Source organism: Doryrhamphus excisus, linkage group LG7 (genome assembly GCF_037039965.1).
Source record: "Doryrhamphus excisus strain RoL-2023G ecotype Guam linkage group LG7, RoL_Dexc_Guam_v1.1, whole genome shotgun sequence".
Taxonomy (NCBI): Eukaryota; Metazoa; Chordata; class Actinopteri; order Syngnathiformes; family Syngnathidae; genus Doryrhamphus; species Doryrhamphus excisus.
In genome coordinates, this window is record NC_136363.1 from 7,565,306 (window position 1) to 7,586,536 (window position 21,231).

General features: G+C 43.1%; 1 protein-coding gene across 3 annotated transcripts; it reads left to right on the plus strand.

Annotated features, from left to right (window-relative positions):
* Window positions 1-69: 69 nt before the first annotated feature.
* Window positions 70-2,702, plus strand: snx10a (sorting nexin 10a). Of its 3 annotated transcripts, none has more exons than XM_058047847.2 (7): window positions 70-384; window positions 1,424-1,465; window positions 1,553-1,639; window positions 1,734-1,834; window positions 1,981-2,079; window positions 2,197-2,358; window positions 2,428-2,702. In XM_058047847.2, the coding sequence occupies exons 2-7, from the start codon at window positions 1,433-1,435 to the stop codon at window positions 2,561-2,563; spliced, it is 618 nt and encodes a 205-aa protein (XP_057903830.2). In that variant the 5' UTR covers window positions 70-384; window positions 1,424-1,432; the 3' UTR covers window positions 2,564-2,702. The 3 variants fall into 3 exon arrangements, with proteins under 3 accessions (XP_057903830.2, XP_057903829.2, XP_057903828.2); XM_058047846.2 differs by having other exon boundaries at window positions 72-384; window positions 2,164-2,358; window positions 2,431-2,702; XM_058047845.2 differs by having other exon boundaries at window positions 80-384; window positions 2,164-2,358.
* Window positions 2,703-21,231: the final 18,529 nt, after the last annotated feature.

Below are 21,231 nucleotides of genomic sequence, written 5' to 3' on the forward strand. Positions count from 1 at the left end.
TGATTTCTGCACCTATTAGTTAATGTTTTGGTGTTTTATGACTGTCTATTCGAGTCCCCGCCCCCCAGTCTGACCAGGTGGTAGCATTTTAATTAATCCCTCCCTGTCAATTTGCTAGCAGGTGTGCCGTTTGTGGGCAGCACAGTCAGCCATTTTTGTGTAGTCAGGCAACACTATACCATTATATATGTAGTAATAGTAGTAGTCGTCATTACTACTTTTTTTTTTATTCATCGTTAGTTTTTGTGACTTATTTTTTATATACTGCGAGTGGCGTTTATGTGGGGTGGGGGCAGAGGCGTGAACAAGTTTGTTTAAGAGCCACATACACAAACAGTAGCACACAAACAGTGGAGCTGTGCTAACAAGGCGCAGAAGTGAACGGTAGGGGTGATTTATGTCATTAATGATTCATATTACCGACACAACTATTATTGTAACTGAAGTTTATGGCCGGCACGCCGGGTTAATATTATGTTTTAAAAGTTTTCTTGTCAACTACTTCCCCTTGACATACTGTTAGCTTAGCTGAATGTGTTTGTTTTTTTAACCATTAACTTGATATTCCCAAGTGAATACAATTGGCAAGAACATAACATCTGTGTAAATTTCCTGTTTTTTCTATTGGACTGATCCTAAAGAAGTAAGAGAAAATCATCACTGGACGTTTCTAAGTGTGAATATATTGTTCTGGAACTATATGATGTATTGTATGTAACTCTTTAATGTATGAATTGATGCATCATTCCATGGGGTAAAATCATACAGGCTGGAGAGAAAAGTGTAGATTTCTGATTTTGTGGACTGTATTGATTACCTCTGTCTGGATTTTTAAAAAGGAAACAAGAGTACCGACTCTTCAGCAGATGATGATGATGATGATGATGATAATAATAATAATAATCATAGGCTGTCGGCAACGGGTTTGTGTGCTGGCTTATGAGTTCATGTGACTTGAAGCAGCGTTTGGTTGACTGTGATGGAGCCTTTGGTCACAGCTTTATCTCCTCTCATTGATTTACTCTGCACTCAATTGTTGGATTATAATTGGTGTTGGAAGACAAAAAAACACAAGTCACATGGAAATATAACAATCTAAGTGAAAGGTTAAGTGCCATTGACATGGATTATGGTGTGCAGTTTTAGGTGGAATGCATTCTGTGTTGCACTGTAATAGATGCATTAATACTGCTGGTGGCCTGCATTAGTGCTGATTGTGTGCAAAAGAGGCTTTATTGTTTCTAATCCTGTTTTGCTGTTGTGCCCCTTTTTATTTGCCTTTATGCTCCTATTAGCTCAAATGTTGCACTTCCTGAGTCCTTAAGCTGTGCAAGTTCAGCAAATAATTGTGCTATTATGCTTAGAGTATAACAGTCTATAGAGGGTTGTTATAAGGTTAATCTCTTGTGTTCTCATTGTGTAGGTTTCTATTATGGACAGTATGTTGGACAATCTCGCCAAAACTGTGAGTGACTACAACATAATTGATGCTTTTTTTCATATCCTACTGAAGCAGGGAGTTATTGATTTAAAAAAATATTTATTTTTGCAGGAGTTTATCAGTGTCAGTGTTCAAAACCCAAAGCCCCAAAAACAGGACCTCTGGCACGCTCACGTTGACTATGAAATCTGTGTACACGTGAGTAGCACTGAATTTCACACATCCTCAATAAAATAATTTAAAGTGAGCATCCTAATCCTGCTGTGTATCTTGTCTTTCTGGTTGTTTTTAGACGAATAGTATGTGCTTCCGCAAGAAGGCGTCATGTGTGAGGAGGCGTTACAGCGAGTTTGTTTGGCTGCGGCATCGTCTAGAACAAAACGCGCTCATCATGTACGTACATACAGCAGATATCACTGTGTACACTATTGACAATCATAATATTGTTTTGGGACAAGACAAAAGAAAAATTTCACTTCATACATTGAATCCTTTGTGTTTTACAATAAACAAGTGGATATTTGTCTTCCTCTCTGCAGAGAAGTACCTAAGTTGCCCCCCTGGAACCCATTCTTCAGCCTGAGGAACACACAGCAGGTCAGCCAGAGGATGAAGGGCCTGCAGGAGTTTTTAGAAATGTGAGTCTCTCATGTGTGTCAATTTCACATATAGGAGGCTAACCTCATGTACGATGGTTTCATTGCGTATCATTTCCTCTCTAGTGTTCTTCACACACCGTTGTTGTTGTCAGACAGTCGGCTCCATCTTTTCCTCCAGTCCGACCTCAGCGTTACTAAGATGGAAAAGTGTGCTCTTGGCAAGACCAGGTACACTGTGGCTGAGGCCATCCAGCGTTCAGGCGTCGGCTGCATCATGAGATTGGAGGACAAGGCCTCATTTGACTCTGACTATGAGAGGTACGTCAGCCTGGGAATGCTTTCTTTTTATTACAAACATGTCAGCAATTCTCGCTCTTCTTCTTGTAGCAGCTCCTCTTCATCGTCCGTCTTGGGCTTAAGTGTGGACAGCACCTGTCGTGGAAGCCCCCTACCGTTCTATGAGTCATCCGGGTTGTTCAGTTGTCATTCGGAGTTGCCCACAAAACGGCTTAATGAAGCCTGAGGAAGTGCATTTATGGACAAGAGAGACAAGTTCCCTTTTTTTCGTCCATTGTATGCTCTTTTAAAAAAATATGTATGGTGTTTATTTTCTTAAAGTAAAAACTCTGTTATTTGAGCATGTACTTGGAAAGGATTAGTTTGTTTTAAAAAGAAATGTACAGTAAAACTACATTTATAAATTCTTAATTATATCCTATGTTTATATTTTTATCTGCACTGAAGCTGAGGTTAGTTCGGTATGTTTTGAATAGAATTTTTTTTTTTAGAGAAAAGTTTATCAGAAGAACACTTTTATGATCTGTTAAAGGATAAATAAACTCTTTTTGAAGAAAAGAAAAATGGGTTTGAATATTCCCCTACTGCTGAGATGAGCCGTGCACCAAACAGCCCAGTAGAGGGAGTAGAGATATCACCACAGCCTTCGGAGGTAAAACACTGTCAATACACACTGTGATCCAATACAAAATTATCTTTCTTAATGTCGCTACTAATTTAACAGGATATATTGTTTGTGTGCAGTGCATTGTACTTGGAGCTGTTAATTATTTGCACCCCTCATGCCACTTGGTAAGGTGAAACCTCAGTATGACTATGCCATTTATTGTACAAAGTGTTGCCATGTAGCTTTCACTGTAAGATCATTTCACTTCCCTTTAAACCCACTTCTGCAGGTTCTATTTTGTGAAAACCACGTCTACGCGGAGTATGCTGATTGGCGTCGGTGTGGTGACAAAATGAAGAAGAGACCCACCATATGACAGTTTCCAGGTAAGAGAAGACAGCAAATTAATTACAATAACACACTATTGCATCTTGAAGGTGTATGTGTGACAAGGATGTGGAAATGAGGGCCAGAGGTAGTGGACAGGTCTGTAAATTGAAAGCTGATGACATAAGCGAAGGCTCATTAAAGTAGACAGCAGTTGTCCCCACCCCTCCTCACCCCACCCTTCAACAGCTGGACTGACGCAGGCCGGCCCAACACTAAACCCAGCCTGTCCCTTGCACATCTTTCCCTGGATGTGCACACAAGTCATAATGAAGCTGTCAGCGACAAACACACTGGCGGCATGCCTACAAACACGTTTACAGCCACACAAGTGGGGATGGCTGCACTCGACAAATGATGATTTTTTGCTTTTTTTTTTCTTCTGCTCCCTTTATGGTTGGAGGCACCATCTCATTGCAGTTAGGCTTAACCTTATCAACATGTCCTATGAAAAACAAACAGCAGATGCAGCCAGTGTTTTTAAAGATGTAACCCAGTGGTGCCATTGTTATTGTTTGTGAAGACAAAAGCTATAGGAGGGGGATCTAACATTTAGATATTGAGCATTCACCGTGCATATCTATTTCAGCTTGGTAATTTATAACTCAATTTCCAGTGTGCACTCGAGCACTTCATACCTCCAAAACCCCAAACAAAAGACCCAGCCCAAATTGTATTTCAAAGCAATTAGGGTGTCCACTGAGTTGTGAAAGCACCGCCATGCAGAGGCTCTGGGCCCATCTGATAGTTTTAATTGTGCGTTTTCTGTCACATTTGTCAACTTCAGTGCCTCCAGACAGGTGAACTTCGATAGTCGACACATAAAACGACAACGATCATGCTCCCACTTTTTGATTTGGCACAGCAGACGTGTCGTTCTGTGAGGAGTTCAGTGACATCAGTTTTACGGTAAATGTACTTGTTTGTCCCATGCAACAGCGTGAATGGAGTGTCGCTCAGTGGGTGGAAGCGGGGCCACTAGCATACACACGGTGTGCAGAAGAGTATAATGTTGTAGAAATGAAATTGGTAGATTTCAATATATTGTCATGTTTTTTTTTTATTGTACTCCTCTTAAAAGTAAGTAATCTTGTCTCTTCTGTAGCCCTAATCTCAGCAATGTCTGCTGTCACAGCTCTTATCTCCCAGCTACACAGGGTAATCTTCTTCTGCTATTTTTTCACAAGTTGAAAGTTTTCAAGCTTTATGTAGTGAACTTCTTTTTACACTTGTATTACAGTAAAGGATGTGATGCATAAAGTAGACCCGCCTCCAGGCCTCCCATACTATCAAGCTATCATTATAAGGTGAGTATTATTTTTTTAGTTTTTATTAGAACTTCTTAAGAGGGCAAAAAAGACACATTTACAGACGTCTCGTAAAATAGCCGCATCAGCCATCACTAAGCGCATACATATCTACTCTTGTGTGTTCGGTTTTTGTATTTATTTATTACAGAGATATTGCACAGACCAAAGATGGCTACATGCTAATTTTCATCTGTTGTGCCTGTGCCCTTTACACAAAACCAGAAAAGGTGGGGTGTCTTGCTGCAATACACTGCGATCATACACATGCACACACCGACAATTGCTTTTGTTGAGGGACAAATGAGTTTCGAGTTCACATGCATTGTCTTGGCATTCACCACTGACAGAGGCAATGTCTCTCCTCTGTTATGGCTCTGATTTTGTAGCCAAAATTATAAAAGGTGGTAAAATGGTGGCCTTAGCAGGCAGTGTAAAAGGCACTATTGATTCCAAATTCAAACAGATCAGAGGTTGATTATCTGTCCGTAACGAATTACCTTCGACCTTAGCAGTGTATTAGTGTATTAGTTTATGAGTCTTAGTTATTAGCTCACCTGACGCCAGCCACCATAGGAAATGGCTTCACCTCCATGACCCCCTTCAATAGTCAACAATGGCAAAATCCATATGAGCAATTAGCTTGTATAACTCCCAGTCACTCCCTGCTTCTGTCTCTCCATCATTTCTTCAACTTCTTCCACCCTCTATGGGCCGTGTTGGTAATTAGTGTCTCATAATGCGTGTTTTTTGCTGACGCTATAGGCCTCAGGTGTCTCCTTTTTGACCTTGCTGCTCACTCCTCTTCCTGTTGTGTCTCTTTGGAGCAGGGGTCAGAGGTTGCGCCGTGCATTGTATTTGGGATTATAACTCTATGCAACAGCACTTTAGAAGTATCATTAAAAGTCAATGCATCTTCCTCCCTCGCCCTGGCATCGGCACTCCTTAAACACACATGCTCATTTTGCGCGCACCCTGCACATCGCCAGCCATTTAACTACTAAAATACGACCCATGCGCAGATAAATGTCACAGGGCCATCTATCTGTGAGTGTTAAAAGTCGGCTAATGGAGATGACATATTACTGGCCTAAATGACTGCAATAAAAGTCGTACTTTGCAGCCTGCACCAGCCACTGCTGCTATGTGTTCAAAGCAAGGAACAATGCCGTGAGGTCATATTGCTAACTAATTGAATAGAATAAAAGCAACAAGACATGTATCAGAAGATGGTCTCCACCACACACGACCTGTGACCTCTCATATGAGAAGCTGGCCATACGTTATGAGCTGGGTCAGCTCTTAGTGTCGATTTTCTGCGTGTGTCAATATAGCAAGGCTGCTTCTGCAATCAATAGAGCTGCTTCAATCGCTCTCCAGGAGCCTCTGCAGATTCATGTTCTCCTCCTCCATCCCGTCCATCTCCTTATTAATTACCCTTCTCTAGCCATGCGTGTCTTTCTCTCTCTGAGTGAATGGAGCCGTTGTAATTGCTTCTCTCCGGAGCAGTTACGAGCGTCACGACGGTGCGGCTGGATGGAAAGCACATTTGCATTCAGGATGAGCAGAGATGCCCTCCTGCCCCATACTGAGCAGCTTCACTTACTCTTTTTCTCCTTGCCCCCCCCTCCCTTTCTCTAATCTGTTAACCCCCCTTCCTCCCTTCATGCCTCCCTACTCCTTAGATACCCCCCACCCCCCTCGTCACAGCATGACTCCCCTTGCATTGTCTTTCCAGAGTTCCAAGGTCGACAGCAGCTTGCTCATCAGAGCAGGGTTTATTACACTTAATGCAGGTATGGATGAGCCAATTTGTGCGTGTGTTTGTGTGTGCGTTTCCACGTGCGTGCGTGTGTGTGTGTGTGTGTGTGTGTGTGAGAGCATATCCCAAGGCCTGCTAATGTGGACATAAATACTCGCTCGCTTACACACACCCATGGACATCTCCACTTTCCATCTATTCCATGTTAACCTTTTCTTTTTAGTTTTAAACATATTGCTCTATACAGTTAAAACACAAACGCAAAGCCTGTGTGTGCTCATCGACCACCCACCCACGCACACACACACACACGACACAGCAGGATGTAATATAAGTGACAAAGTGCACATTGGGATGTAGCTTGAAGAAAAACAGAGACTCTTGACTTTCCCTCATCTAATTCATCTTATTTACCTTTACAGAGCAGGGGGGGTTCAGTACATTGCAAGGCCGTGATACAATCTTTTATTGGTTTATATACTCGGGAAGAATACATCATAAATTGTTCCCATTTAGCATCACACGCACTTTTGATATTCCTCTAGGACCACCCTCCCCGATCATTAACACCAGAATACATTGCCTTTTTCCATGCATCACCAGTCACAGTATTGGGTCCACCTGCATAATTACTGCTTTTAAAGATACTGAGCAATTTTATGTGGTAGTTTTTAGCATGTTTATTAATGTTGTTTGTAGTGGTGCAGAACAACATTGCATCATGTTGAGGCATGTTTCTTATATTTTTATTAGGCCTACCTGGAAATACTTTTTCTTTCTCCAAAAGTGAAAGTGAAAAGTTAATTTTTCATGCAGCTCTTTGGGTACATCTCATTAAATTGTGCAAGTGTACCCAATTTTGTCTGAGATACAGTACTTGAGACATTTCTACAGAAGACGGGGCAATTCAGGACGATGGGCAATAACTTTGTAATGTTTTAATATTTACATTCATATCAAAGACTTTTTGTGGGGTAACTGAAAAGCCTAAAGGTAATTGTGTTTTTAAAATCAACCTGTCCTAGATGCCACACCTACACATGGATGCAGCAGCTGCTTATACACCTGAGCAAAACTGTCTAACCTTTCGTCAATATACATTCTGTATCTATATAAAGGATTACATATTGACATATTACATGTTGAACCAGCAGTGGTTCACACCATATTTTTGGCATTGACTCGTCATGCCTGTGTAGATTGTCAGTCATCCAGGTCATGGTAATTGGATTGACTCACCCTAGTTGGAAATCCACCCAGAAATAGTAACTCATAGTACCCGATTTTGTTAGTGGAAATAGGCCATTCTGGAGTAGAGTCATGGAGTATAGAAAGGGGTCATTGGAGGAGTTCCAATAAGGGCAGATAACAGAGGAGGAGTTATTTGGAGTTGAGCTGTCTCTTTAAAATGTGAGACGATGATGTCTTAATTCACTGCCTGTCGGTAAAAAGTGTAGTATGATGTCTGGCCGAGTGTTTAGGGAGTTGCTTGGAGAAAGACGGCGAAACTAGTTGGGTGGGGGTGGCATGGGGTGCATCTCACCATGGGGCATATGTTGTGCATGTGTATGTATCACACAAGCAATCCCTAGGTGTGTGTGTGAGGAGGAGGATTTAGACCTATCATAAAGGAATCCCCCCCCCCCCCCCCCCCCCCCCACCCCAGCCAGTAGCTCATCCTGACACTTTTATACCTTTTTATTTTCAGGCCCATTGCAGCCAAGCCCAGAGATGTGATTTATACTGCCTGGCAGCATGGGCACTGCAGCAAGCAAGACAGATGGAAGGAGAGGAGGGGAGGGAGAAGACGGTGGTGGTGGAGAGAGAGAGTGTGGGTCATAAAATAGCAGATATGAAGAGGAGAGGGTCAGAAGGAAGAGAGAATAGACAGAAGGAAGGAGATAGACAGGGGGAGGGGGGACAATAGAAGAAATAAAAACGTTCTATTCCTCCTCTCAGCTACATCTTCACCTCTACCGTTTCTTTCTCTCCTAATGACTTATTGGCCATGTCTTACTCATGAAGAGGAGAGCCCCCATCTCTCCAGCATAGAGGCGCCCTGACAGCCTAAATCACCATCCTTCCAAAAGTCCTCCATCCCCACCACCCCCATTCTTCGCTGTCTCCTTCCCCCTCCGGCAACACGACAACTCCTCCTCCTGGCTAAGGTGTGTGAAATATTCATGGCGCTTCCACTGATTGGAATGGGTGGTATTATGAGGGGCAGCGAGGAAGCCAAGGAGACAGCTCACTTATGGGGAACAGGGAGGGGGAGGGTGGAGAGTGCAGGAGACGGGTACTGTAGACAGAGGTGGGGCAAAAGGAGAGAATGTGTGTGTGTGTGTGTGTGTTACCTGCCTGCTAGGATGGTGGTTGTGCTGTCTCTCCGTTCTAACATCTCTCTTTGTCACCCTGCCACCTGAGAGGAGATGAGCTGCCATGCCCGCTGTCATTCATCCATCACTAAAGACACACACACACACACACACACACACCTGAGTGGCTATGATTACAATCCGTGATGATTTTGCCCACGTTTCTCGCTAAACACAAATCCATTTGATTGCCAGAGAGCAAGGGGTTGTCGTGTTGTCTCACTCCACAGCGAGGGTCACCTGTAGCAACAGTCAGGGTTAATTGCAACAATCATAAAAAGCCCTCACTTGCTAATTATACTCACATTTCTTTTGTCATTAATTTAATGGGGGTCATTTGTAATGTCTCAACGCAAGCTTTGTGTAATTTTACAAAAGTTACAGTAACTGGCCACAACAATCTGAGATAGATGCGGCCTGATGATAAATGTAAAATGTGTCATACAAAACTGTGCATTAAGATCTTGTTGGATTTTGCAGGTGTACTTAATATTGTGGCCCATGTCTCCATGGATGGACAGAAAAGTGTGACTCCCCACAACATGAATGGGACATATTGACGCATAAGGTTATAAGGTATGTGTACTGAAAGCCAATGCTTGTTTATAGAAATGTGGCTATCCTCACAGCTTATCATGAACGTCATACAGCTTTATTGGGTGGATGCAAAGACAAAGATAAATGTCGAGTAAGAAATCATACAAGTTCAACAATTTTACACTGACAGTGCTCATGACACCAAAAAAATGTCCTTGAAATGTGATGAACATAATACCTAATACCGTTGACATAATAAGAACCTGACGCGGCAAATGGCATCTTATGTAAGTGTGAACCAGTCTCATACCGCATGAACAGTGAGCCCTTTTCATACAGTCTGTCTCAGTGGGCGGAGGCAGCGCTCTGAGCATATACACACACACACAGTGCAACAGAGAGTAACCGTAGACACTATATTTGTAAACTGCAATATATTGTCATATTTCTTTTATAGTTTCATTGTACTTTTTTTTAACAAAAATTAAAATCTCGTTTCATGACACACCTACTAAATGGGTTTAATTCTTTTGAATTGTTTATCTACTAATTGCAGTAGATTTTAGCTTAAAATGCTACTAAATTCTCATGATAGATGGATAGACAGATTTCCCACAATGCAATTGGTGGTGGCCTTGTGGAGCACCAGGTGAGTAATTACAGAGACAGCAAAGGGGCATGACTTAAACTAAAGCGTCCGTCTTCATTACAGCAACTCTAGAACATGTCATCCAGTGCTACCGTGCGACTCATTAAAGGCTTTTTAATTGTTTCTGGATGACATTGGGCCTCATTGGCACTGAGGTATAATGGTTGTTTTTGTCTCTTATTTAACTGATTGCTTGCTTGGATCATTTTATCGTAGGGATCAAAGCATCAGCAGCAGAAGACAGGCAAAAAGACAACTGAATGCACGCAAGGACAAGCTGTATTTAAAATCCTAGCATAAAGAATACAAGTCATGTATTTATTTATTTTAAACCCTGAAGTATATTGTGGTAGTAGGGTGAAAATGGTGTTTTAAACTATAAAACCATTAAAGTAAGTAATGATGTGTTCACAGTTATCACATGATCGTTCGGCCATCGTTTCAACAGACTGATTGATGGAGCAGTATGACTCTGCGCTTACACATTACACACTTACCAATGGCGGAAGAGAAACTCGTTTCCACCAACTGTATTTCATTTAGATGGTAATTTAGTTACTTTCCACTGAGTTCCTGTTAATGATATACATGACCTCAAATGACTGAAGTATCAAAAGTATTGATATTTTGATTTGGGAATCAATTTCGGAGCATGAAGCGCTGGTATCAATATCGAAGTATTGATCTGCACATCACACAACAAACCTTTTCTGCCATGCACATTAAGAAAAGATTCCCACAATCGCAACAAAATATGTCATAGATTCAAAACTAATAAATCTAGTAAATCTAAAACTAGTAAAAACTGTAGCGATCTGTGATGTTACAGGCTAAAGTTGTATAAGTTTGGAACCCTTCCTCTATCTTAAGGCAGGAATTTTGTGAATCAAACTAGCCTCTTGTCATGGCCTCACGGCAGCAGCACCGTGATGTATTTGATGAATCCTCCTTATCGCCCTGGGAGACAATTAAAACGCATGTGACAGGGGTCCCTATCTCCGCTCTCCTCCTGTAGTGCTTCATTTAGAAGCCATTTGTCTCCGCTATGGATTTCCTATTTTTAATGGCGTGCGTTCGCAGGGATCGGGCCGTGCTGAATAATAGATGCCCCTTTTTTTTTTTTTTTTTTTGCTCCCTCTTCCTTTTCACTCCCTTTCTTGCTCATTTCCTCATTGTCAGGCCCCACGGGAAGATGTCGGCCTCACTCTGGCAAGCAAAGTGCACCTATCCAGGTGGACCCTACATTGTGGCAGCAGGCTATTTAATCACTAAAAGCCACTGTTGATGCAACCCTGTGGCAGACATTGAGCTGATATCAATGATGAACCCTCAGCCCTACCCCCCCATACACCTCCTTTTTAAAGGACGTTTATCACAGGAAAGCAAGACCGCTGCATGGTGAGGTGATGTATCGCCCTGGCTGAGCGCGAATGAATAGACTAGTAATTATCCCGTTAAAAGGGTGGCCAGACAAAGAGGGGAGCCTCGCTATAATTTAAATTGTTTTGTTTCCCCCTGCAGTCCAAGCCCGGAACGCTGACTGACATCACAGAATGGGGAAAAGCGAGCCTATTTATAGCCTGCGACATTCAGCTAATTGTGGAATTTAATAAGGTTTCTGGAAGAGTGGCTTCTATATAAGCCATAGGCATGCACCTCCATTTCTCCCCTCAATGTCTTTCTTTACACTTGTGCATGTTCCTGTCTTCCTCCATGCTTGACTTCCTCCTCTCCTCCCATCTTCAATCTCGTCATCTTCTCCCCCTCCTGCTTCCTCCTTCATCCCTTTATCTGCTATCACATGAAATCTACCGTGGACTAATACTCCTCTCACTTTGCTTGCGTGACTCCAATTGTGTGATCCTCGGCATGTCACAGTGGCTTAAGGTGTGCATGGATATGTGCGTGTGAGATTACCAAAAGAGGATGCGTCCAAGTGTGTGTGTGTGTGTGTTTCTGAGGTTTGGTCTAGTGTGTGCGAGACAGGGGTAATTGAGCTCAGAGGGTTTTCTGTCATTGGTGGCAGAGGGGAAATTGGAATCTTCAGAATCCATTAGAGAGGCCCTTTGACGGCGACTCTGTATGTGTGTGTGTGTGTGTGTGTGTGTCACTTCTGCACATTTGTTTAGTGACTAAGAGACAAGAAGAGGTGTGTGTGTTTGTGTCGGAGCCCCGGCAGGGAAAAGTGAGCAGTGTAGAAATAACGCAGGAAGTCACAAATCAACTGAAACTTTCTTGCTTGCTTTGCACTGTGCACGCGAGAGGGGTCCCTGGCGTCTCCGCTGGCACGCCGACACAAGCTGCTGCACGGGGAGGAAGTTGAGTGGTGGGTGGGTGGGTGGGTGGGTGGTGGTTTGAAGAAAAGGAGGTGAGGTGAGCAGAGAGCAAACAGCAGGTAATCAACGGCAGATGGTCGCAGGTTTCCTCCCTGCAGAGCTATCACTCACTCTCTCTTTCTGCGCTCCTACTGCATCACTAACCGCTGGAACACAACAAACTCACTAATGTACTGTACTTTGTCCATTATGTGATGACATACACCTGTCTGTGACCTTTGGCACAGTTTTGCTCAAACCTTTTAGATTAAATGATCTAAATAATCCCTGAAATAGATGAGACTATACTATTTTTCAAGAGCATGTATCCATCCTGGGCGGTGGGGTGGTGGACGAGTGGTTAGCGCGCAGACCTCACAGCTAGGAGATCAGGGTTCAATTCCACCCTTGGCCATCTCCGTGTGGAGTTTGCATGTTCTCCCCGTGCATGCGTGGGTTTTCTCCGGGTACTCCGGTTTCCTCCCACATTCCAAAAACATGCTAGTTTGATTGGTGACTCCAAGTTGTCCATGGGTATGAATGTGAGTGTGAATGGTTGTTTGTGTGCCCTGTGATTGGTTTGGCAGGGTATATCTCGCCTCTCGCCTGAAGACAGCTGGGATAGGCTCCAGCACCCCTGCGACCCTCGTGAGGAAAAAGCGGTAGAAAATGAATGTATCCATCCACTATGCCGCTTATCCTCACTAGGGTATGTTGGAGCCTACCCCAGCTGACTTCGGGCAAGAGACGGGTACACCCTGGACTGGTTACTATGCAGCCAATCACAGCGTTTTGTGTCTGTAGCTGTAATGCTAATGATCTGACAATTCAGTTAAACTGCACTGCCTTTTTGTGGCCAACTGAAGGCACACCTGTGCAATAGTCATTCTGTCTAATTGGCATTTTGATGTGCCGCATCTGTGAGGTGGATGACTTATGAATGCTGAGTAACACAGATTTAGACACTTTTGTGTAGAAGGGAGCAAAAGTGTTTCAAAAGCGTTTTTGTTGAGTATATGTGACAACAAAAGTACAACGCGGCATTACAGTATTTCTGCCTCTCATTCTCCGGAAATAAATTTACTGCAATTGTGGTTTTGACATTCATGGTTCCCACGGGACCTTTGTTATCCACTAACTTCTAATGTGGTTTCTCTAATGGTTTTAACCATGTGGTTTCTTTGCTCCATATCCCACTGACTCATTGATGAATGGCCATAAAATTTGACAAACACATTTATGTCCCACTCAGGATGGATGACAGCCTGCTTTTATTCAAAAAATGTAACTTTCCCTATCCATTTATGGCGGTTTTATTTCATGGCCTCTAATACAATGTAACGCTTCACATTTGGCCATTTCCAGGGCTGCTACAGAAAGCAACTAATCCAAGATGATTTTTCCAATTGTTCCCAAAGCATGTGGTAGGGGAATAACGAATAGAATTTGGAAACTTGCCATAAAGTTCAACAATTAGGCCCTCGCTGTTTATCATCAAACGGTCAGGACTTTACTGCAGATGATCAGATCTCCTTCAAACTTGAAGGCGCACATGATGTGTACACATTGACTCCAGTTGTGCAGAAATACAACTTTCGTTATTATTTCTCTAAAATTAAGCCTGTGTGTGTGATAGGTATCTTATGTATCTTTGGATGTACACTACATAGTCTGTATTATACAACACCTTAACATGTTCTCAAAGCAATCGTTGAGTCTGTTGAGCAAAACAAGTCTAAATCAATAGTCACACTGCAGGCATGCACAACTTCTTTAGAAAGCATCACACGGCCATGTTAAAGCCACAAACAGTGCATGGATACAGTGAAGGGAATGTATACATATATTATAGACTTCAGTGTGTGTGTGTGTGTGTGTGTGTGTAATGATTAGCCTTCTCTTAATGGGAAAATAACGTCAGAGCCACTGGGACGTTTAATCCATCTGAGCTGATTCTGTTTCCATCAGAGCTATTGATCAACTTGGCTGACAAATCAACGGGAGGGTGGCTGTGGGGTGGGGGAGTTGCCATGCGTGTGTGTGTGTAAAGGGGGCCACCTTCAGCAGCCTTTCACTTTGTTACAAACCCACAGTAGATTCCAATAAGCCACCCCCTGACATTGTCCTTTCATTTGTTTTCCGTCTCTATCTCCTCTTGTTTTCCATCTCACGCTCATCCTCCCCGCATCGCTCCACCTCCTCTCTCTTCCTCCCTATCTCCATCGCTTAAGTGGTATTGGCTTTAAAGGGGCAGCAAATCAGTAGCTGATTAATACTGAATTTTGGGGGCCATTTGTCTGCACTGTTGGCCCTGTCTCCGACCCCCCCCCCCTTCCTTTTATTCCGCCCTCACCTCTCTTTCCTCCTCCCCTCAGCAGTGATGAATGAGCGGCTCATTGCCAAGGGATTAGAGCCGTCACGGTTACCTGTGCCTTGACAAACTCTTCCTGATTGGTGACCAATGTGGCGGTGGGTAGGTGGGGGTTAAATCACGTCTCAAAATAGACTTGCTTACATGTGGGGGGTCAGTTTCAGCTGAAGTTGTGCACTTGCACACACTATCAGCTTTGTTCATCTAGATTGGGCTCCGCTAGGGGTCTTAGAATGGAAGCGGGGGCAACCTCTTGCCCCCGCTTACGATGCTTATTCCACCTGACAAAGATTGGCGAGGTCCCGCCAGCGATGTGACCAAGCTGACACCCGAGAAGGCCGTCAACGACTAGCTGGTGGACACTGATGAATCGGCGCTCGGAGGGATCGAACGCTGGCCTAATCAGCGCATGGATCCCCCTGCAGCAACATTTTTCAGTTTTGTCCTGCCTTATCAGGCGGGGGCCCATCAGCTATGTCACACCCTATTGGACCACCCTTTGTCACTCACACCCGCTGATGATTAGTTGCACTGCAGATTACCAAAGAGGCTGTCTTGCAATTCGTCAATGCAAGATGACACTGAAAAAAGGCCCCAAAATGCCTTTTCTAGGTGTTCATTTTTGAGTGTGAAGGCGGTTTGCAGACTCTTTGGCAATGATGGACACTTTGTTGGAAGCCAACATGCAAGTATCGGCCAAACAGCAAGTGTTTACTTTCCACTGGGCCATAAAACTGGCTTTAAATTTAACACTTGACAAAATACAAGTGTTTCTTGATCACTGTATTTCATCGAATGTACTCCTTTTTAGTGTTTGGGGTGGAATTATGACTGTGTAAGCTGTCATAGCCGTATTATGTATTTTTAAAATTATTTTCCAAATAGTTGGTAAAAATGGACAGACAAAACTGTCTGGTTGGCTTTTCCAAGAGGAAGGGGGATCCTTTGAGGAGGAGGAGGTGGAGAAGATCCCTCCTGTCCCTCCAGGCTAAAGAGGGATGAAGTATGAACATATAGTGAGGCAACGAGATGTGGTTTGGTTTCAGAAGATGATTATGTTAGGGTGGTAGAAGCTGAGGAAGAGCCTTGACTAATTATAGTCATTTATTATAGACACAATTAAAACCAGGCTAATTTACTGCAGCCAGACCTTCACACACCCAGCTGATTTATACCACAGCCCAATGACACCCGGAGGACACTCACATGTGCATGAATGAAGGAAAGAAAAGAGGTTTCTTTCTTCTGCTGACTGTATCATAAGATATTCCATACATTATGTCTGACAGCAGCATTTACAGCCAAAGAAATCTACTCTTTCATGCTGCACGATTGAGAGGTATTAATTTAACAATACTTTTGTTGTTGGGGTTGCAGTGCTGTGGAAATGCATGGCATCGTACCAATTAACAGTCTGAAAGTTTTAATATAGGACAACATGATTGACAGGCGTACATAAAGTTGTGGCAGGACCTTTGATACTGCACTACAAGTAGCACTTTAAGATTAAGATATACCTTCATTCGTCCCTCAGTGGGGAAATTTGTATTGCACAGCAGCAAGAGTACAGAGTCAGTTAAGCAGTACAAAATACACATTATAGAAAAATAAACAACCCAAGTATTAACAAAATCAACAGTTTTTCCCAGAGTTATATACAATACAGTATGTCGATAATATGAAACGAGATGAGATATATGACCAGTGTCTATACACTGAGATCTTGTTAGAGTTAATATGAGGCATTATGGAAACACTTCACATAGAACTTAGTATATTGCATAGAAGTAGTAGAAAATGGATGGCTGGATTTTTATTTTTACATGCAAATCAGCTCTGATTTTAAATGTACTTTAAATATTTTTATTTTATTGTAAAAGCTCCGTTTCTAATAGACACATTTAAGGATAAACAGTTTGCATCATAATATATCCATATTAAATGGTGTTAATGTTATTGATTGCATGCGTTATTCAGCACTGTGTCAGCTGAGAAGAAATATGTTCCTGTTCCTTGCCCTCCAGTGAAGTCAGACGCCTGTATGACTTTATCTTGCGACTAAAACGTTGATTGTTCTGTAGCTCCTGTCACCTTGTGTCAAACAAAGTCCTGCAGGGCAAATCACAGTGCAAGGTGTGTGTGTGTATCTGTGTGTGGGTGTATGAATGGTGGCTGGGGGCGGCGGGTTGGGGGTCAGAGAGACAGAATATAAGAAAGCGAGAGAGAGAGAGAGGAGTATGTCAGCAATTTCCTGGGCTCACCAATAGCTGGCATGGTATTGGGTTGCTACAGCAACCATGCCCCACCTCCTGCCGGGATAGGTCATGAATATATGCATTGGCTCCTCCCTGTAGTCCATCAGTCATCTTGTCAGGAGCCACGCCCACCCGGAGGAGTCCACCAATAGAAATCTTTTTATCCATCTCGCTCTATCTGGCGTTCTCTCTCTCTCTCTCTCTCTCTCTCTCTCTCTCACACCCGCACACACCCCCTCAGGTGATGCAGCACTTTAAGGGTTAAGCCGGCATGCTGGATCTCTGCAGAGGTGACAGATGCTTCCTATCCCACCCAGCACCACAGGGGAACTGGATCCACTCAGCATACCAATGAGCCCCTGTCTCCCTGTAGTCTGACACACACACATGTATAAATATGCATATGTGACCACACACACATATACATACATACATACCAAACAGCAATGCCTTGATGCATACACTATGTACCTGCTGGGCTACATAAAAGATATTTATGATAAGTTATTATTTGTACTGCTTTGTACGACAGATGTGCATGGCTTCCCTTCCAGTCAGAGTCAGGCAGATGTGAGCCTTTTGTCTCCACACATGACCTGCAGGAGAAGGCTACTGCACATGCACTGGCACACTCACACACACAAACACACACACGCACACACGCTCCAAAAGTGACAGCTGTCGTTATGATGGAGCACAGGGAGAAGAGGAAGTGAAGGCTAAGCCACGGCGCAACATGGTGTCGATGAGACCTGCTATTCATTTTCAGCTTAATATGTTCCAGCCCATTGGAAAAACATTGCAGCATATAATGTAAGCAATTTCATATGCGCACACACACTTCACTCTGAAGGGTTGCGGGGGAAAAAAATGAAGAGACCAGATTTACCCAATGGTTGACTGACTTCAGAAATCACACACAGCCAGTATGTGTCTAGTTGTGTATATATATGTGCAGCAATGTTTGTTGGAATGTGTGTGAATGTGTCCATGTTAATTATTTGCTTCCATCTGCATTTCAGTTCCGCTCCTCTGCACATTTAATCTCCATCAAAGCATCGCTCTGCTGTGGTGTTTATCTGCCGAAGCAGCCCAGATGATCACACTGTGACGCCGCATGAAAGTCTCCACCGAGGTACATCACATAAACATACACATTGTTTTGGGGACTAAACACAACATTACCGGGCATGTCCACATGTTGCATTGTAATGAGACTTCATTGTGGTCATCATAAATGTAGTTTAACCATGTTTTCAAATGTCCAATTCACCCTCACTCCGTCCTCATATATGTACAGTGAAGAAAATAAGTATTTGAACACCCTGCTATTTTGCTATTTCTCCCACTTAGAAATCATGGAGGGGTCTGAAATTTTCATCGTAGGTGCATGTCCACTGTGAGAGAGATAAACTAAAAAGAAAAATCCAGAAATCACAATGCATGATTTTTTAACAATTTATTTGTGTGATACAGCTGCAAATAAGTATTTGAACACCTGAGAAAATGAATGTTAATATTTGGTACAGTAGCCTTTGTTTGCTATTACAGAGGTCAAACGTTTCCTGTAGTTTTTCACCAGGTTTGCACACACTGCAGGAGGGATCTTGGCCCACTCCTCCACACAGATCTTCTCTAGATCAGTCAGGTTTCTGGGCTGTCGCTGAGAAACACGGAGTTTGAGCTCCCTCCAAAGATTTTCGATTGGGTTCAGGTCTGGAGACTGGCTGGGCCATGCTAGAACCTTGATATGCTTCTTACGGAGCCACTCCTTGGTTTTCCTGGCTGTGTGCTTCGGGTCGTTGTCGTGTTGGAAGACCCAGCCACGACCCATCTTCAATGCTCTGACAGAGGGAAGGAGGTTGTTCCCCAAAATCTCACAATACACGGCCCCAGTCATCCTCTCTTTAATGCAGTGCACTCGTCCTGTCCCATGTGCAGAAAAACACCCCCAAAGCATGATGCTACCACCCCCATGCTTCACAGTAGGGATGGTGTTCTTCGGATTGTACTCTTCATTCTTCTTCCTCCAAACACGCTTATTGGAATTATGACCAAAAAGTTCTATTTTGGTCTCATCTGACCATAAAACTTTCTCCCATGACTCCTCTGTATCATCCAAATGGTCATATGCAAACTTAAGACGGGCCTTGACATGTGCTGGTTTAAGCAGGGGAACCTTTCGTGCCATGCATGATTTCACATCATGACGTCTTAGTGTATTACCTACAGTAACCTTGGAAACGGTGGTCCCAGCTCTTTTCAGGTCATTGACCAAGTCCTGTCGTGTAGTTCTGGGCTGATTCCTCACCTTTCTTAGAATCATTGAGACCCCACGAGGTGATATCTTGCATGGGGCTCCACTCCGATTGAGATTGACCGTCATGTTTAGCTTCTTCCATTTTCTAATGATAGCTCCAACAGTGGACCTTTTTTCACCAAGCTGCTTGGTAATTGCTCCGTAGCCCTTTCCAGCCTTGTGGAGGTGTACAATTTTGTCTCTGGTGTCTTTGGACAGCTCTTTGGTCTTCGCCATGTTACAAGTTAAAGTCTTACTGATTGTATGGGGTGGACAGGTGTCTTTATGCAGCTAACGACCTCAAACAGGTGCATCTGATTCAGGATGATACATGGAGTGCAGGTGGACTTCTAATAGGCAGACTAACAGGTCTTTCAGGGTCAGAATTCTAGATGATACACAGGTGTTCAAATACTTATTAGCAGCTGTATCACACAAATAAATTGTTAAAAAATCATGCATTGTGATTTCTGGATTTTTCTTTTTAGTTTATCTCTCTCACAGTGGACATGCACCTACGATGAAAATTTCAGACCCCTCCATGATTTCTAAGTGGGAGAAATAGCAAAATAGCAGGGTGTTCAAATACTTATTTTCTTCACTGTAAATATCCTTCCCAAAAAGTAGTCCAAAAATATTGTCATTTTCCCCACTGTTAAATGCACTGTACAAATACTAATTATATTTTGTGGATTTTTGCCCTCAAAAAACAGTATATTTACATCACTTTACATTACATTACCATAGCAATGCACACAGCATCATTTCTGCAGCAAGACACCCGTGCAGAATTTTGCTGCATGCTTTGAATGGGAAAAAGCAGCGCCATCTGGTGGACAAAAAATAATAATTGCAGTAGTATGTCAAGATAAATGTGGTATAGTATATTTAGCTGGCCATTTTATTGCTATTTTTGTCTAATTTAAGGAACAGATGATAATTCCGATTTTTTTAATCCTGTGGCCAGGAGTGCATGACAGATGTGAACCGCACCTACAGTACATCAAGTATGTATGAACATTTACCGAATTAGCACCTTTTAAAAAACCTCCCTACATGTGCAAATTCACACCTAAAACCTGCCCCCCCCCCCCCCCCCCCCACACACACACACATGCCGTGGACCCCTAGCATGTTTATATGGATAAATAACTGGTGTGCTTGGCAGTGGGTAAATGAATGTGCTTTCCGCCTGCGGGCCCAGATGGCAGCCCAGTCGTTTGCTTTACCTTGTTTTGTTTAATTACTACAATCAACTCGCTATTTCTTCAATTAATCACCACCAACCTGTTCCATTAGTCGCCCCCACCCATCCTCTAGTGAGCACAAAGCATATCTATCCATACAGCAGGAACATACATTATTATTTACTTATTAATGTAAATGCATGCATCATTTAAAGGATGCCCCCTGTTGTCAAACTATTAGCATTTTGAACAACTCAACTTTCTGTGAACCTGATGAGGAAAGTGAGAGAGAATGGTGATGAGATGGCGCAGAGGGCCATCATGGTGGAGGCTGACAGGAGGCGCGCACATGAGAATAACGGGGCGGAAAGCACTTCATTACGCCCTTTTATTCCGTTATAATCACGCACAACCATCACTCCTCGACGACACCGGAGCCCGGCCACTGACACTAGGATTGATACACCGGAAACGGCGGGCCCCTGGAACACAATAAACAACACCATTAACCAACGTGGCCCCGACGACGCAGTAAACAGTCGTTATTAATTATCGGCTGCCTGAAGCAGCCTACACGTTGCATTTAATTCCCTTTAATAGGTCGACTAGTGAGATGATAGGGAGTTATCATTTTTACGATGCAGGGTGTAATGGAATCCATTTGTTGAGCAAAAGGCAAGGCAGGTGTAAGTGTTAATTTTATCATCAACTAAGAAGACACGTCTACTCTGAGGCAACAATTAGCACATTTTCAATTTTATGTATTTTTGTGTGCACCTGTATAGAAACCAAGCAATGCATTCTCATTAGACCGGCTTGTAATGGAAGTTTAATCTGCTCTAA

Coding starts and splice junctions, on each gene's coding strand:
- snx10a (XM_058047845.2), top strand. CDS start 1,433: ATGGACAGTATGTTGGACAATCTCGCCAAAACT. Junction 1,466..1,552: donor TGGACAATCTCGCCAAAACT/GTGAGTGACTAC, acceptor TTATTTTTGCAG/GAGTTTATCAGTGTCAGTGT. Junction 2,080..2,163: donor CTGCAGGAGTTTTTAGAAAT/GTGAGTCTCTCA, acceptor TTTCCTCTCTAG/TGTTCTTCACACACCGTTGT.